Below are 17588 nucleotides of genomic sequence, written 5' to 3' on the forward strand. Positions count from 1 at the left end.
TTAGGATCTGGTCCATTGACTTCAATGGCTTTATTTCTGATTTATTATGGTGTGAGATGCGAATCAAACCCTCAGTCATAAAAATGCAATTTTCAAATCTAAATAGTCTAACCACACATACTATACAGTGAAATAAACTAGGCAAGTATAGAATGTTTTGAAAAGTCAACGAAATTTTCTGTGCATTTAGTAATTCACTGTTTATTAAACAATAAATCAAGATCCAACAAAAAAGATAAGTTTTTTTACTGAGTATTGTTTAGTGAACTGAGAGCCTGTCAAAAGTGTTGTTGGGAAGAACAATTAATTGAGAAAAATGTGAGTGCAAAGTCTCTCTTAACTTTAAAGCATGTCATTCAAAGTATACAATTTATGTGCACGATACAAATTTCATACATGTTCCTCAGTGACATTAAAAAGCGTAGTTTATTATAAACTGAAGTAAAAATTAAAATTAAAAAAGGTCACAGTTTTGTCATTGGTATGTGAAGGTTATTCCAAGGGCCCATCCAGAGCTCCTCCTCATCTGAGTGTGTGAGATTGCTGTGTGGTTCCAAGGGCTCTCTGACATCCTCATGATCAACAACAGACTCTTGCTCTTCTGTGCTTTTCATTTTGTTGCCCCCAGACTTTGTTGCTATGTTGTCAGCCCCTCTAGCAGTGGAGGCAAATGAGACACTAGACGGTCTTGTGTTCAGTTTGTCACTAGAAGATGGCCCCTTTGACAATGTGTTCAATGGGACATTCTCCTCATGCGTCACTGCTAGCTTGTCCAATTTCTTGAAATGTTTCCCCAGTCTAACAGAGGATGTGACTTTTAAATTATTGGAGAGACAAATGCGACGGGTTCTCACAACTGACCCATTCTGCGCAATATAGATGTTGCCATTTACATTGTTTTGAATATTGGGGTTATTAAGACGACTCCTCTGGCATTCTGGAACACTGTCTTCTCCAGTTGAGCTGGTCTCATATTCTGGATCAACTACTAACTTGATCCTTTTCTTTCTGGCCCACTGTTTGACAACAAGAAAGAGTTTATTAAATCACAGCATAATTTATTACATTTTTTTCAGCTTTTTATATTCTACCTAGTGTTCCAGACAAATACCTAACATAAGTTATTTTATAACTTTTCATTTTAATTTGTATATTGATCATTTCCATTTAACTGTGCCTATTACTGCCAAAAGCTTCAACATTAAACAATTTCCCCTACTCAATGGATGCAAAAGTATTGAGAAATCTGCAAATGTTCAACAAAATTTCAGCTAGATACCTGGTAAAGATAGGAAAATCTGACATATTTCTGAGAAAGCTCTCCAGGATTAGAAAAACATTATGATGTTTTTGCTAAATCCACATCCACCATTAGACAGTCTGTGTGCCCACAAAAATAAAGTGATTCTTTGGAGACTTCATGACTTGACTGCACCACGCCTTAAGGAGGTGAGGGTAGCAAAACGGGGAAGGCGTTATCTGGCTTGCTAGGAAAAGAGGTCAGTCTGGGGACACCGATTCATCCCTCAATGTGACCTGACTCGAAGGGAGGAGAGAGAGAGAGGATATAGGGATAAGCTGGGAAGGAAAAGCCCAGACCAAGCAAGCAGCACCCACCCTTGGAAGTGGCAAAATACCAGGTTTGGTCAGGATCAACTGTGGGCACCGTGCTAGCTGCTCCTTTCTTTGGAGGGCTGGGAAGGAATTATTCCCTCACTGCCAGACTGGCCAAGGCAAAGTGGTTTTTTGTTTTGTTTTTGCCGTCCTCGCAATGGATTTGGGGAAGCATAGTTGGGGTAAGCACGAAACGGAAGCTAGGCAATGATGTTGCAACTTATTATGTAAGTGTGGGGGGGATACCCCATAGGAAAGGGATACAGTGGTCAGATAAATAGATTGGTAAAGGATTTAAAGGAAGTGTTTGTTAAAGGAATGGAAATGAGGAGGGATTCAGGGCTCCCATGACTGGCACAGCAGGGAGCCCCCTTTATAGCCCACCTTAATCCTCATTCGATTTGGGAGGGTAAATATTAAGGTCCCAACAGTGGGTTGGCTTGGGACCAAAATGGAAAAAGGGGGAGGGTTGGTCATACATAGGAATATAAAACACACCATGATCGCTACCATTTTATAATAGAAATTGGAATTTATTCATGTAAAACTCTGCAGAAATGGTTGTTCTTGGAAACTGCTAGTGCGAAGTGGTAAATACTCTGAAATCACTGGAAGTTTTCTTCGAGAACATAAATATTCTGAATACTTACTACACTGTAATTTCAGCTCAGGGATAGCTTTTGACATTTCTATTTTACAATAAAGTTACAATGACAGTGGCATTTCAAGAACAAAATTGTCTTAATTTCTCAGGCAAAGGTAAAGTGTGGATAGTACTGATTAAAAAACATGCCACATTATTGCTTTATGTAGGACCTGATGCACCAGTCCATTACACTGGTACAAAACTGGAGTAACTCCACTGAAATCCACAGAATTACACTGCTGTAAAAATGAAGTAACACAGTGGTACATCAGGCCTGCAGATTTTATAGATTTTACACTACATGCGGTATTTTCCATAGGGATCACAGAAGCTGAATGTCAGAGTTGTGACTTTGTTTTGATTGTGGTTTACATAAAACCTCTTCACATTATTTTAATTTATAGCATGAATCTCATTAGAAAGTTGCTTCCTTAATATAAAATGAACACAGCTATTATCGCTCTTGAACTAATAGTGAAAGCTCCATATTTATTCACAGAGTTCTACTGTTAGGATACAGTATACTGGAGCTGACTTCTATAACACACTCGTGCACACACGCCAGAGGAAAGGAGAATTTTAAAAAAAAGCAAATCATGCAATGTACAAATAAATGGTACTTAACATGCTTTTGAAAAACTAAACTTTGCACAAATTACTTAAAGGGCTCTATTCTACCTTTTTATCCTTACACATACAAATCTTTTTTTCATACTGGTATGTATCTTTTGATCAATGGGAAAATTGACTAGTTTCGGGAAAAGATCTACAATATATGTGCAGCTACAACTTGGGGACCAAGAACTGAGTAAGAAGAAAGGAATAACTGAATCTATATGCATTGCACATTACAAATATAGGGACGCACGCTTCCTCCTTTTACAGCCAATGGCAACAGTGTCAGTTTTAATGGTAACTGTGCAGCTTACACAGTAGTGAGCAAAAGAGATACAGCTTCTATTGGAACATAGTGTAAGGAAATTTGTTTCACAGATATGAGATAATTGTCACAGTACAGTCTGCTCATGCTCTGGGGCATATTTTGTTGCCTACAAGAATACTAGTCTCCATACCTTTTGCTACTGGTCCCACAGTGCCATGGCACACTTGAGTAATGGCACAAAGAAAACATTTTCAAATTCATCGTACAAAAAAGTAAAAAATATTTTGCAAAAAAGGACATGTGTAAAGACAATGAGCTTGCAACAGCTGCAGGGGAGTCATTAAGACTTGAGTCCATGGTTTGTGGGAGTCACATATTCTTAAGGAGATGTTTAATAATGCAGATCCTAGTTTTCCTCACAATTTTTTCCACTCACAGAGGACTGCACCTCTCTGACATGGGATATCACAGAAGAATGGAAAAAATAGGGGTACAATACTGACTCCACTGACATTAAGGATACATTTCCATTGACTTCAGTGGAGTCAGGATTTTCTCCTATAGATACAAAAATGATGCAGAACAGTAGCTCTTTAGCACAAGCATGCCCATATATATCCTCTGTTTGAAAGAATGGGCCATTGCCCCCTCAAAAATTCAGTCAGTGGCAATCTCCATATTGTCAGAGATAGCAGCTATAGGCAAGAAGCATGTTTGTCTCACACAGATGGTAAACACAAGCCTGACTTAATTTCCCATTCCTGTGAATGAAGTATCCATTAACACAGATGCCAAGAAAAAGTTTGACAAAACAGAACTGTTTAACTTAATAGCAAGTTCAAGTATACTAGAGAATCAAACCTTTTCCTCTTTCTACTCTAGCACAGGTTCACAACCTTTTTCTTTCTGAGACCCCCCCAACATGCTATAAAAATTCCACAGCCCACTTGTGCCACAACAACTGTTTTTCTACATATAAAAGCCAGGGCACATGTTAGTGGGTAGCAAACAGGGCAAATTGCCCAGGGCCCCATGCTACAGGGACCCACAAAGCTAAGTTGCTCAGGCTTTGGCTTCAGCCCTGGATGGTGGGGCTTGGGGCCCCGGGGTTCAGCCTCATGTGGTGGGACTTTGGCTTTCTGCCTTGGGCCCTAGCAAGCCTAATGCTGGGCCTGCTTGGCAGCCACCTCCTAGGGGGCCCTGGACCCCTGGCTGAGAACCACTGTACTATAGTAACTGAATTGTAGCCTTTGTGAGACTTCCAGCTGTTGTTAGATTTGTCAGCCTACTAGCTTTGTAGCTCACAATCCAGGAACTGGATGAAACGAGGTGATTCATCTTTGGTTCTATAAACTAACATTAATTTATGTGGGAACTGATTGTGAGATTTTTTTTTATATTGAAATTAACCTCCTACATAATCCACTGTTTGAGAAAGAGCTGTGCAGTCTTTAGTACAATAAGATATAAGAAAGTGCCTACAGATTGGGTGGGTGTACACATTTTTAACATTCAACATGCTGGCTGCATGAATTAGAGCTCTGTGTGGCACAGCATCATGCAGCAGTAATTTCATATATGAAAACAAATGCAACTTGAGCTTAAAATAGAGTCCTTTCTTCACTACCATGCCAACTCTGAACGGAACTGGAATTGTAAAGCTCTAAAACTATAATTTCTGTACTGAACAGCATCAGATACTCCAGGTCATTGAATTTTAGAGAGCAAGTCCAACAATACAGACACAAGGTAAACTGGACTTTTCTTGCACTACCTGCAATAAAAAATGTGGACATAGCCAAGAAAAAAAAGTTGGCCTCTGTAGAAATTGCTCAAGTAGTATTTAACATCACCCATATGCACTTGGGGTACAATGATTAAAGACACTTTGCAGGTAGTAACTGAAACCTGAGTGCAACTGTCATAAGTGCACGTTAAAAATGTCCATTTTACAGTGACTTTTGGGGAAAATAATACAACTTTTTTGTGAATTTCTACATCTTGTTTATCTGATTCCATTTTCAAATGTGCTGCCTGAATTATCTGATACCCTCTAAACCCCAAAGTTTTGCCATGTTGAGACACAGGATGATCTAGATTCTACAGGAATGAGCACAGAGGTTAGGAATTCTAATCCTGACTCTGCCACTGATGCCCAAGGCTGCAGAGAGTAAGCCACTTTTCCTCTGACTGAGTTTTCCCATCTGTAAAATGGAGATGATAATATCTACATTCAAGGGATTATTATTAAGATTAGTAAATGTTTGTACAGAATTGAACATGTAGTGAAATGTTATATTAGTGCTAAATGTTGATTATCGCTATGATAATTCCTATTCCTCATTGTGGCAGCTGCCTAGGGTGACCAGACAGCAAGTGTGAAAAATCAGGACGGGGGTGGGGAGTAATAGGAGCCTATAGAAGGAAAAAAACCCAAAATCGGGACTGTTCCTGTAAAATCAGGAACCCTACAGCTGCCTGAATGCCATAAATAAAATAAATATAAATTGCCTACTATATGCAGAAGTTTGTGACAAGCTAGCCATTACTGCTAATGTAATATGCAATAATACTTTGCACCATGATTTGCACAGTGCAGAAAGGGTAAATTAAAGGACTACTAATAAAATGCCTTTTTATTACAGGGTTACAGTTTACACAGGGGAAAAAAAGTGCATCCCTTCCTGTTAGTACTTTTTGGATTGAAATTCTATCAATGTATATGCACTTAGAATTACATTTGAGTATTTTCACTTGAGAAATCATATCTGCATAGCTTTCTGTGTTACTTATCTTAACAAGATGGATATCAGTGCAACTGAAGTGTCTAGAGAGGATGATATTTTGTCATTTTGTTTCTAGTGTTTTAATCAAATTGGTAGTGTTCATGAAAGACCATGCAGAGGGCACAGCAAACAAGACCATTCCTTACTGCAAAATGTACACCTACTGTTCTCTCTTTTTAAAAGGATGTGGAGTCAGCAGCAGGCTCTGACTCTGATGCAGCAGTATCAGGAGTCTCATCTGACTGAAGTTCGCTGTGTTTTGAGGAAATCTTTTTCCTTAGATTCTCTCTTTTCATACTGGAATCAGAACTTTGAAGATCTGAATCTTGGGAAGCATCCGTTTTACTAGAAAAAGTGGCACTCACTGAGCTCTTTGTCCCTCTGCTGCCTTTGGAAGTAACACTGTTTTCACTTTCAAGGCTTTTTGATTCACTCCTACTGAGAGTTTCTTCCCTATCCTTAGCATCTATATCAATCTCTTCTGTGCTTTCAGCCATGCTACCTCCAACACAAATATCTGATTTTCTTATCTTGCTCTGTTTACTGGAAGTAGTTTTTTGACTGATGGAAGACGTTTCAGACACAGTCCCATCACTTATATTGTCACTTGCCTCATCAGGACTTGTATCATCTTGCTCTAAATCTGATTTTTCATCTTCCTCTGATATCTCCTCTATTGTGTCTTCTATTTCGCTGCCAACTGTGGACATTTTGCTCTTGTAGCTGGATCCAGAACTCTTGTTTCTTTCACTGACTGATCCCTTAGAGCTAATTTCACTGTCAGAATTAATCACTTCTGACCTGTGACTGGAATCCCTTGCTCCTCCACTAGATTTACTTCCCTTACTTGACATACTAGTTCTTTCACTAACTCTTCTGCTATTGGAATCACTATACTCAGATCTGCTATAGGAACTCTGATTTGAGGATACCTTTGACTGGAAGTCATCTTCATCACTGTCAGAGAGTTTATTCTGAGAACCAGAGACTTGAGAAAGGACACTTTTTGACTCTTCTTCATCTTCTTCCTCTTCAGAGTGCTCAGATATGTCATCTTCTGATTCATCCTGTTCATTATCTGATTTGGATACAGAATGATCATCTTCTGAATCCTGTAAATCTTCCTCCTTTTCTTCATCAGAGTCCACAGTACTTTCATTGGTTTCATCTTGGTCCAGTGTCACTTTCAAATAGTCTTTATCATCTGCCTGAGAGGCAGAGATACTACTCCTTGCTGATGATTCATCATCATCTGAAGCAGCAGATTTTCTTTTTTTCTTCTTATCATAGCCATCAGAAACATCACTATCCTCTGGCTCACTTTCTGCTGTGATATTAATTGAAATTCCTGATTTTGTTTCATCTCTTTCAGATTCACTCACCCCCTGACTTTCAGAGTCTTCCCCTCCTTCTTCACTTGCAGATACTGAACTTTTGCTAGCAGAGCTCTGAGATTTGCAATGCTTTTGAAATGTTTTGGAAACACTAATGTGTTTTAGCACATGACTTAGTTTTCTGGTTGTTGAAGGCTTGTCATCTGCTGATTTCTGGAAATAATTTCCTTTGATAATCATGCTGTCTTCACTGTCCACTGGGCGAGCTGACATCAGCTTTGCATAATTGGAATCTTTGCTACTGCTTTTTACTTTCTGCAGAATCATTGGAAATATCTTTGCTTTCTTCCATGGAGAATGAGCAGACTCAGTTGTTCCTTCTCGTTTGTGGGCTTTTACGGCTATTCGACTCAACTGCATCACTGCTTTTAGTTTCCTTTTCCCCTGGCTGGTCCTATGTTCTCTTCCAGAACCATCTCTTAGATTCATCCCACCACCTAAAGCACTACCTTCTATTTGATGCCCTGCTCTCTGGCTTATAGCTTTGCCTGTAGGACCTTTGCCTCGACTCATCCCCTGCAATTATGAAAATGGAACTTAATTACAATTTGAAAGATAGGCATTGTGAAAACTTGCTATCCTAAAATAGTTCAGCAGGAAGAGAACGAAGAGTTAATATTACCATGCAACATTTTTCCTGGAATCAAAACCAGCTTACCTGTTACCATTTAGTTTTTTTGCCAAAGTTTCTGGGACTGAAAGAAAAAGTTTAACTTCTAGAATGCGCAATTAGTTCACAGTGATTTTACTCAGTTACGGTACAAAAGACTGACTCAAACGTTACAGCTTCTTTTGTCTACTATTTCTGAACATTAAATTTAAACATATAACTTCATATGAAATTTTTTCTAGCATTCATTGGGCATTTTCATTTATTTTTCTTACACTTCATTGCCAAGCATTATGATAAATTATTGTAGTAACTGTTGTGTTCATCTGCAGATAATCAGTTATAGAATGTTATATTTAGTATAACTAGTGCAGATATAAGTAATATGATAAACCATTGTTCAGGAATATAATTGTATATGAGGTTATATATTTCTTACTGGAGAAGAAATCCATGATTAATGGAAAATCACTAAGTAGATTAAAAGCAGCGTAGTAATTTTTAAAAAAGGAAAGGAGATGATGACATGAAACCATGATCTTAAAACCTTCTTTCTATTTGGAAAAGCAACTTTCTTCTTGATATATCACCAATCACCACAATTGAAAATCCCAACCAGGTTTTATTGGATCCCTAATGCAATGATTGAAGAGTCCAAAGTTGCTTAGCTAGTGTGTGCACAAAATAATGCACTAATTAATTATGCAAAGAAAACCTGGAAAGGTTAAGACACTGCCTTGTTAAAGAATACAATCAACGGAGTATATTACGCTTACTTCTCCTTCAGTTGTTGATGCATGTGGACTGTAATAATAGCTGCCATCATTTTCCACAACCACTTCACCATACTCATCATACATTCCAGTTGGAGATAACAATCGGCGACGACTCCCATATTGAGGCAATTCATACCTGGAAAAGAGACCTTTGACTTCAGATATTCTGTGTGTTTATGTATGTGTGTGTCTATATTTATCTATATTCTCTCACTCACACACACACACACACACACACACACACACACAAATGAAAGTTTCCCTGTTCTTTTGTTATTGTCTACATATGGGAAATTGTTGATATTAAGAATATAATTTAAAACCCACTGAAATCAACAGAAAGACACTCAGATTTCAATAGGTTTTGGATCAGGCCAAAGCTATTAAGTATCCTGGATTAATCAGAAGGCTCCCAAATTTGGGCACCTTCTTCCAAGTACCTGTTGCCTGTTTTTACTGGGAGAGTGACTGCACTGCATCTGAAGCAGGGGGAATGTTGTCGAGGCTTGCTGGGGGAAGGCACTAGTGCTTTATAGCGGGGGGGGGGAGGAGGGATGGAGGGAAAGGAGTAGAAGGAGGTCGCAAACTGCTCCAAAAAGGTGGGGGTGGTCAGCTTTGCAGTGCTGACTCTCCCCCTGGGAATGGGGGGGGGGTGAAAGGTTTTGGAAGCTCTTTCTCCATGCAGCAGCACCCACCCTCCTCCCCTCAAGGTGCTAATATCTGGTTGGGTTAGGACCTGAAGGGGGCATTGAGCTAGTCACTCCTTTTTAGGGGGGCTGGGAAGGAATTTTTCCCTTACCACCAGATTGGCCTAGGTAGCATGTGATTTTTTTTCAACCTTCCCAACAGCGGGTTCGGGGAGGACCTATTATGGTGAGCAGAAAAGTGGTTAGGCCATATGCTGCAATGGTATGTAAATTATTGCAGGTAGAAGATCAATGTAATCCTCAGGTTTTTCTAGAATCCTGAAGAAAATTAAGTATCAGAGGGTTAGCCATGTTAGTCTGGATCTGTAAAAGCAGCGAAGAGTCCTGTGGCACCTTATAGACTAACAGACGTATTGGAGCATGAGCTTTCGTGGGTGAATACCCACTTCGTCAGATGCAGGACTCTTTGCTGCTTTTGAAGAAAATGAAATTTTCCAAACTGAATGCTGAAATAATAAAAAGGCTAAGCCTGAAAAGCTGTATTTGCAAAGTTACATAGGAAAACTGAAAACATACCCATGTTCATAACTGTAGTAATCTTGCCCATAGTATTCTTGGCCTGGATCAATTCCAGATTCCATAGACAACTCCTGTAATGCAAAAGAGAAAACTGACTGAATGGAAATACTTAAACACATAGAGATAGTGATAAGGAATGCAGAAAAGAGTATTACAAATTGTGTATAAGCAAGAGAAAAAAAAAGACAAGAACTACAGTGAGTGCCTTTTATCACTACCACTTGTCATTTCAGTAATACATTCCCAGGTGGCCATGTTATTTTTTTCTCATGCCCGAGCTGGCACACTGGTGAAATCGTAATTCAAAATGCTTCTGTGGTGCTGAAAAAAAATGGTCAGAAACTACAGTTGGCACGTCAGTAATCTAAGGCCAACAGGCACAATAAATGCTTTATTTTAATGATACATCCCTAGAATATTCATAGTTAGAAAAGGCGCTAGTGTGTAAAAGTTGCACATCCTTCTGCGGGGAAAAAATATTTTTCAGTTCTACTCTACAATAGCTTTATTCAGCTTTATTCAGCATAACTGACTCATCACAAATATACTGTCACTTTTCTCAAGAATTTTCATTTCTTGCCTTCATTCCCCATATCTTTCCATAGGACTGTTAATGAAGCACTCCTAGCCTAAGATGAAGACTATTTTCTTTACAGTATTTGTCAGGCTCTACTTCAGAACATGTCTCCTGTTGATACAATCTGCATTATTTGCTAACAATTATTATTGGCAGTACTGGATCAGAAAGAATGATTTTGTTTATATCATACAAAAATACCATTGTACCTTTTAAAAATCTTCACAGTCCTTGGGATGCTACAGAGAAGATTATTTTCTTGCAAGGTAGACAATGAAGTCTTTTTGAAAACAAAGGCATCAAAACTTGGACTGGAGTGAGGAGGAGTAAGGTGGCTGTCTGCTACCTTTGTACTCCCCTGATCACCAGTGATCCTGGGGACAAGTCCAGTCCCATGTAAATCAGAGCAGCCTCAGAGCTGTTCTAGAGCTGTTCTTTTCCAGTGGCTCCTGGGAGTTGCTATGATTGCCAGGGATTGTTGGAATTCCATGGCATGCCATCACCCCTCCTTCTACAACCTAGCACCTATGTCAACTATATTAGCTTTACTCCACCGGTGGTTCCCATATGCCAGAGGAATCCTCAGCTGGCCATACTGGCCAGCTTTAAGGCAGATTTGCATCACTAGTACAGTGCAAAGCACATTTATCAGGACCAAGGATCTAACCCAAAGGACCTGCTCCTACTGAAATTAATGGGAGTTGTTCTACTGATTACACTGGAAGCAATATCATGTCCAAGTGATTTTAATTTAAAGCATCAAAGATATAATCCAGATCCTTCACCACACTTCTATTATTTTTGGGAAGGCAGCTGCTCACCTCATCTCTAGGAGTAATAATGACCAACTGACTGGCACCAGAGAAACTAGATAAAAATGTGATAACAATAAAATTATTCTGTTTATTAATCTGAAAACAATGCTTATAAACTTTGCAGTTGGTGTTGCCGAAGTCAGTAGTAATGACTGAAAGAAGTGGGAGGATAGCTCCAAGGAAAAATGTCATGAGAAAGAAAATATCATATTTAATTAAAACTAAGTAAATGGGATAAAAAAAGTTCATTTTCTTCTTTTACAAAATAAACATGTTTTCTTCAATGGTGAAGAAAAATCTACCTGGAAAATAGAAATTTAGATCAGAAAATACTGTAAAGGCTGCTTTGAAAGTTACAGAATAGTAAGACAGGGAAAAAATAGTACCTCTGGTCTGAGAAGAGAGGGTCTCAGCAATTGCTGTTGCTGACAAAGATAATTAGAAATAGAAAGATTAATCAGACAGTGCTAGTTAGCACTGAAAGGCTTGAAGGAGAACCTCCAAACACTGTTCTAGCCGTATTTTGAATTTCAGAATGGCCAAAATACTTCAATACTCATTGAATACTTTTTTAGTTACATTGTATATAGGGCACCATGTAAGTACATATTGCAGTAAAATCAATTTACAGTCTGTTATTTCTTTCGTCTAATGTACAATCTAATTCCCAGTCATATGATAATTATTTTCAGAATTATTTGCTAACTTAAATGTATTTCCAAAGGCCAGATAATTCACTGTTCAAGTTAAAAAACTACAGAGTAGGTGGAAGGCAAATCTGTGGGCATCTTGAGATTCCTGCAGTGGCCTCTGGCCTTTGTACAGGGGTTTATACATTACTCCTCAGTACTCCTCTCCCCACATAGCTTCCACAGGCTCTCTCATGGTTACACAGGAAGTCTAGGATAGAACTAATAAGAAAGCTCAGGTATCTTGATTTCCAGTTCTATGTTTTAATCACAAGATCATCACTTCCTCTTTATTTTCCTCTGTGGTTGCCATCTTCTATCTACTTATATGGCCCTTATTGCCACAGTATCTGAGCATCTAAACCATTAATAGATTCAATAATCACAATAGCCCTTTGAAGCAGAGAAGTATCATTCCCATTTTTCAAGTAGGGAATTTAGGTATAAAGTAGATTAAAAGAATGTGCCTGAATTCACACCAAGTCTGTGGCTGACCTCGGGTTTGAACCTAGATCCCCTTAGTTCCACTCTAGTACCTATTCACTGCACCATCTGAGGAATACAAATAGTTTTATGTAATTGGTGGAACTATATCATTGCTAAAAACGATATTCTCTGTTCTGCTGCATGGTGTAGAGGATAACAAAAACATGTCAATATCGGAGGGAGAGCAATGGGAAGCTGCATAGAGGGCAACGACATCTACATATGATTATCCTGCGCTACCTCACAGCTAAACACAGCCCATTCGTGGCAATTACACTATTGAACTACTATGTGGCTCAAATTATTTGAACGAAGATCCTTCCTTATCAGTATTTGCGGATTTGATTTCCCTCCCCTCCCCGCCACCAATAATTGCTGTTTTTTTGAAAATGCCAGTATTCAGGTTTTGCTGATTTTCACATTTTTGAAATCCAGGATTTTTTTTGTAGGGGAAGCAAATGGGGCCACACTCAAGGGCCAGGGTCAGAAGCCAGGGTGTGTGTGGTTGGGGGAGGAGGGGAGGACAGTACTCACAGGCTGTAGCCTTCTGCTTCCCTCCTGAATCCAGCACTTCAGCGTGGCCCCGTTTACTTCCTCAGAGCAGTGTGGGAGCAAGACCACAGAGAGCTGGGTCCTGGTACCCAAGATCCTCTTGACTGCTGCAGCCCTGACTGCTGAGAATACTGATCACCCCTCTTGCCTGCACACTGCTCTTTATTTTCAGTTTTACTGATTTTTCCCTTTTATTTTTTTTTAAATAAACCCAGGAAATAAACAAAATAAATAACTGAAAATCAGAGGCCTTATTTATAACTTACTTTGAGTGTCAAGTATCAGAGGGGTAGCCGTGTTAGTCTGGTTCTGTAAAAGCAGCAAAGAATCCTGTGGCACCTTATAGACTAACAGACGTTTTGCAGCATGAGCTTTCGTGGGTGAATACCCACTTCTTCTCCTCTTGCATCCGAAGAAGTGGGTATTCACCCACGAAAGCTCATGCTGCAAAACGTCTGTTAGTCTATAAGGTGCCACAGGATTCTTTGCTGCTTTTACTTTGAGTGTTGTAATTTACAACACACATCACATATTGCATTGTAATTTAGGGGCAGATGCTGCCATCCTTCCTCAAGAAGAGTAGTATCTTACTAGGTGAGTAGTCCCACTGAATTCAATGGGGTTATTTGTATAGTAAGGTACCATTCATGAGTTTATTTGCCAAAATAAAGCCTTTATGAAAAAAGCAGGAAGTCCTGCTACTTGCTCTGTTCACCCCATTGGAGGAGATACATGAATGTAGCCCTCCAGAAGGAGCAAATCACAGCAAGGTAGTGATTTTGCAGATGCCAAAGGGGGTACAGAGCATATGGAGCTGGATACACTGCTCTTGCAGGCCCTGACATTAATGGGTTTGCCCCAGCTTTCCCCATCAATCTTCAGCCTTTTAAGAAATTTAATTTATATTAATGCAAATTTTTAATTTATTGTTAAGATTTCAATCAAGCTAACATATTTGAAAAGAAAATTCTCTGTGTTTTAAACAGCTGAAGAAAAAGTGCTGTAAATAGGAAGATACACGTTCTCTGTTATCACACTGTTTTAATAATATAGTTGGGGAATAGCCTTACCTCTTGCTGTGCATATCCTCGCCTAAATTCAGAAAAAGAAAAACATATCATTAGATGCACATCTCTAAGAGAGTGTGTAAAGATGTAGTTCATATTCACTATTTTCATGGAAGTGAGGTGGAAAAATTGTCCTTGGAAATGTTGCTAACGTGGTAAGAAATATTTATCTAAGAATACAAAATCAATGTGTCTTTAGAGACAAAATAAATGTCTGGACTTACACAACTATATTTGAGGAAGAGTATTGCATCTGTGTGTTGTTTAGAGCTGCATACCGAGCCCCAATAAGTCAGAGTCAGTGCACTGGTACAATAGGATATGGATAGGGAGAGGCAGCACACACACCGTGCATAGTGCCACTGGTCATATCCCTTGCCCATCCATTTCCTTTCTTCCCACAGTGAGGCTGGAGTCCTGCCATAGAGATCTTCCTTGTGGCACAGAGCAGGTGCAGAATTCTCTGTTTTGCTCCCTCTTGCAGCTGATAGACACTTAGCTTTTATTTTGCTTTTGGGCTTTCTGCACCCAGGCAGGGCTTGCTAGAATTTGGCCCTGAGCTTCTATTGTTAATTTCTGCTAATAACATTATTATTCAAATTATACCTATTCTAACATTTCCTCAATGTATTTACATGGGCATTATATTCCTTCAGCTATCTATGGTTATTTTCCCACAGGCTTTGTGCTTTTGATCTTATTGGAATACTTTCTGTTTTTAATTCATATTCAGTGAACCACTCATATACTGGAAAACTGCTCTATGTCTGTCAATTCTTATACTTTCACATTTCATTCCATGAACCTTAAATGGTTTAGGCAAAAATACTGAACAGCATTTACATATTTTGAGATAGACAGGGTAAATGCTCAAAACTGTGTTGAGCTTAAACTAGTACATAGACAGCAGCGTAGGGGAAAATCATTTAATTACAGTTGAGAGAAAACTAAAGAACAGAATGAACACTCTCCATTTTTAATATCACTATCTGTAAAGCTTTTCTATTAATATTCAGCACGTTATTGATTATCAGGGTAAATTATTGCAGTTGTCCCTATGATAAGAAAGTAATGAAATGAAGATTTATCACCAAAATACGATCTTTAACTTTCCAACGCCTACTTGAGCAACGCTGTATTTGGTTTCCTTGTAGCCTACAACAATCTCTAGAAATTGAAGGTCTTGAGTTTCAAGGAGGATAAGCAAACCTATTAAATTTAATTGCTCTTGTATAGTCAACACACTGTAGATTAAAAGTGCAAGTAATAAAAGTAAGTTAATATTTATTTACTTTTTTAATTCAATTTGCTGAGAATATGCCGATATTGCATAATCAAGCCTTTTGAGAAGTGCTCATAATGTTTCTCTACTATTAATGGTTGGACACTTTCAAAAAAGAGGCAAAACTTTCTACTAGCTTTCATTTCTCTTGGTATTTCACTCTACACCGCAAGTTTCCATTATAAAAGGAAAGTCCAAGGTGAAACTACATATTTCATTCCCATTAAATAATTTAAAAAATCTCCCCCAAAGGATCTGTAATAATGTCTGGATAAAAAGTACCATCTGGTTTCCATGGCTTTCAATCTGACAGACGCCCTCAATTTAGTAAAAAAAGAAAAACAAGGGAAACAGTATGAATGATGATGTATGCTAATGCCAAAACATACACAACACTTATTTTATATAACTAGTGCTTATAGTTTAGGATTACTGTGAAAATGAAGTTATTTGCACAAATGGCACACCTTCCACTGCTCTACATTACAAATGTAATTTGAAGGAATTTTGAATTGTCTTTCCCAGCAGTTATCTATCCGCTTCAATCCTTCTGAGTGTTTTATTTTGTTTAAGATATTTTATATTTATTCTTGTATTAAAAGCAAAAGAAAGATCAAAAGCAAAACACCGTAAATACAAGTTAGAATTAGGAATTGTTTGATCTGCTTTTTGTCTTTTGAGAGAAAAGGTTTCACTCAGTTCAAAGCTAGCAAGACAAACATTTTCTAAACATATAATTGCCATTTTTTTCTCCAAATAGCCAGTGGCAAGACAGATAGTATCTCTTACCAATTGCATACTGTTGATTGTTATTTAACTACCTTAGAACCTGAATTTAAAAAACAAATAAACAATGATTGTGTTTTAAGTTTTTTTTTTAAGTAAGAAAAAATGAAATTTAGAATGGTGAGAGTTAAGGGAATGATGAAGCCAGAAACCAGCTTTGAGTATTGAATGAACTGCGGGCCCTCTTATCTGGTGCTGAAGGAAGTGTTAGTTACTTATGTAATCAATTCACTGTTCAATTGATCCTAAAGACAGTCAAATTGGTACAAAAATAGCATATACAGGCCACATGTCCAGTCTACAGTCAATCCTAAGGAACCAATTCAGGGAGCATGACAATTAAGTTACTGGGACTAACAATAACAGCCTTGATTTTCAAGGTCTTTGGAATTTGTTTTGGAGACTTTTCAGTAATTTATTATTATGTGTATTACAGTAGCATACAGAGGCCTCAGCTGAGACTGGGCCTCCATTGTCCTAAGTGTTGTAAAAATACACTGTAAGATACAGTCCTTGCCCCCAAAGACTTTATAATCTTATAAGAAAACACGGGCAAAAGGATGTGAGGGGGCAGAGAGGAACTTGTACTTCCTACTGCTCCAGATTGCCACTTTATCATTGCACAGTATTGGAACTGTAACAAAAAGTCATTTTTCAAGAAAAACACACTGGAGTATATTGCCAGCTAGTACCAAAAACCTCAGCTGGCTAACCAAGGTTGCCCATAGGTATTAACTCTAATGAAAATGAAAAAAAAAATTAAAAACCCGAAACATTAAAACTTTTATTAGTATTAAGGAGGGTTCTCCAAAATGATGAAGAAAGTGCAACATGTGGGTGAAGAACTAGTTCATGTGGTATCATTTTTCCTACAGATTCTTTTGAGCCTGAACAGATTAAACTAAAAAAACGAGGCTGTTGTAGCCTATGTGACCATTCAGATTAAGGAAGGTCACACAAAATTATAGTTGAATAAAATTTGAAGAAATACACTATTAGCCAGATTTTCAAAAATGCTGAGCAGCTGCAGCTCCCATTGACTTCAATGGAATGTATGGATAACGTCAGGCCATATTTATCTATATAATATACTTCACATAAGTGAATTATAGCCCTGATCCTTCAAAGACTTACATATGTGCTTAACCGTGTGCATTGGGACTAGTTCCATTTAATTCACTTGTACTGTTCAGTGTATAAAGTTAAGCGCTTAAGTCTTTGCTGAATCAGGGCTTATAAAATCTACTCACTACACTACTGCAGTACTGCATATACATCTGACCAAATGCAAACCATTGTAGGCAGGCCACTAATCCAGTTTTCAGCCGGACAGTCCTGCTCTTGTTTGGTTTGTCCTGTCCTGATGTAAAGCCAGATGTGGTTTCATCCAGTATTATGC

The 17588-nt window shown here is 38.3% G+C and overlaps 1 protein-coding gene across 22 annotated transcripts in view; it reads right to left on the minus strand.

Annotated features, from left to right (window-relative positions):
* Positions 1-233: 233 nt before the first annotated feature.
* Positions 234-17588, minus strand: part of PCDH15 (protocadherin related 15) — a 790091-nt gene continuing 772736 nt past the window's right edge. For 21 of the 22 annotated variants that reach the window (XM_039547276.1, XM_039547275.1, XM_039547278.1 and 18 more), the window contains 6 exons: positions 14125-14146; positions 11714-11752; positions 9933-10006; positions 8710-8845; positions 6094-7839; positions 887-1016 (listed from right to left, as the gene is read on the minus strand). In XM_039547276.1, the coding sequence (XP_039403210.1) occupies positions 6106-7839; positions 8710-8845; positions 9933-10006; positions 11714-11752; positions 14125-14146 (2005 nt within the window). In that variant the 3' untranslated portion in view covers positions 887-1016; positions 6094-6105. Of the gene's footprint in view, positions 1017-6093; positions 7840-8709; positions 8846-9932; positions 10007-11713; positions 11753-14124; positions 14147-17588 lie in introns of all 22 variants that reach the window. The other variant, XM_039547294.1, reaches the window with a different exon arrangement.

Source organism: Mauremys reevesii, linkage group 7 (assembly GCF_016161935.1).
Source record: "Mauremys reevesii isolate NIE-2019 linkage group 7, ASM1616193v1, whole genome shotgun sequence".
Classification (NCBI taxonomy): domain Eukaryota; kingdom Metazoa; phylum Chordata; order Testudines; family Geoemydidae; genus Mauremys; species Mauremys reevesii.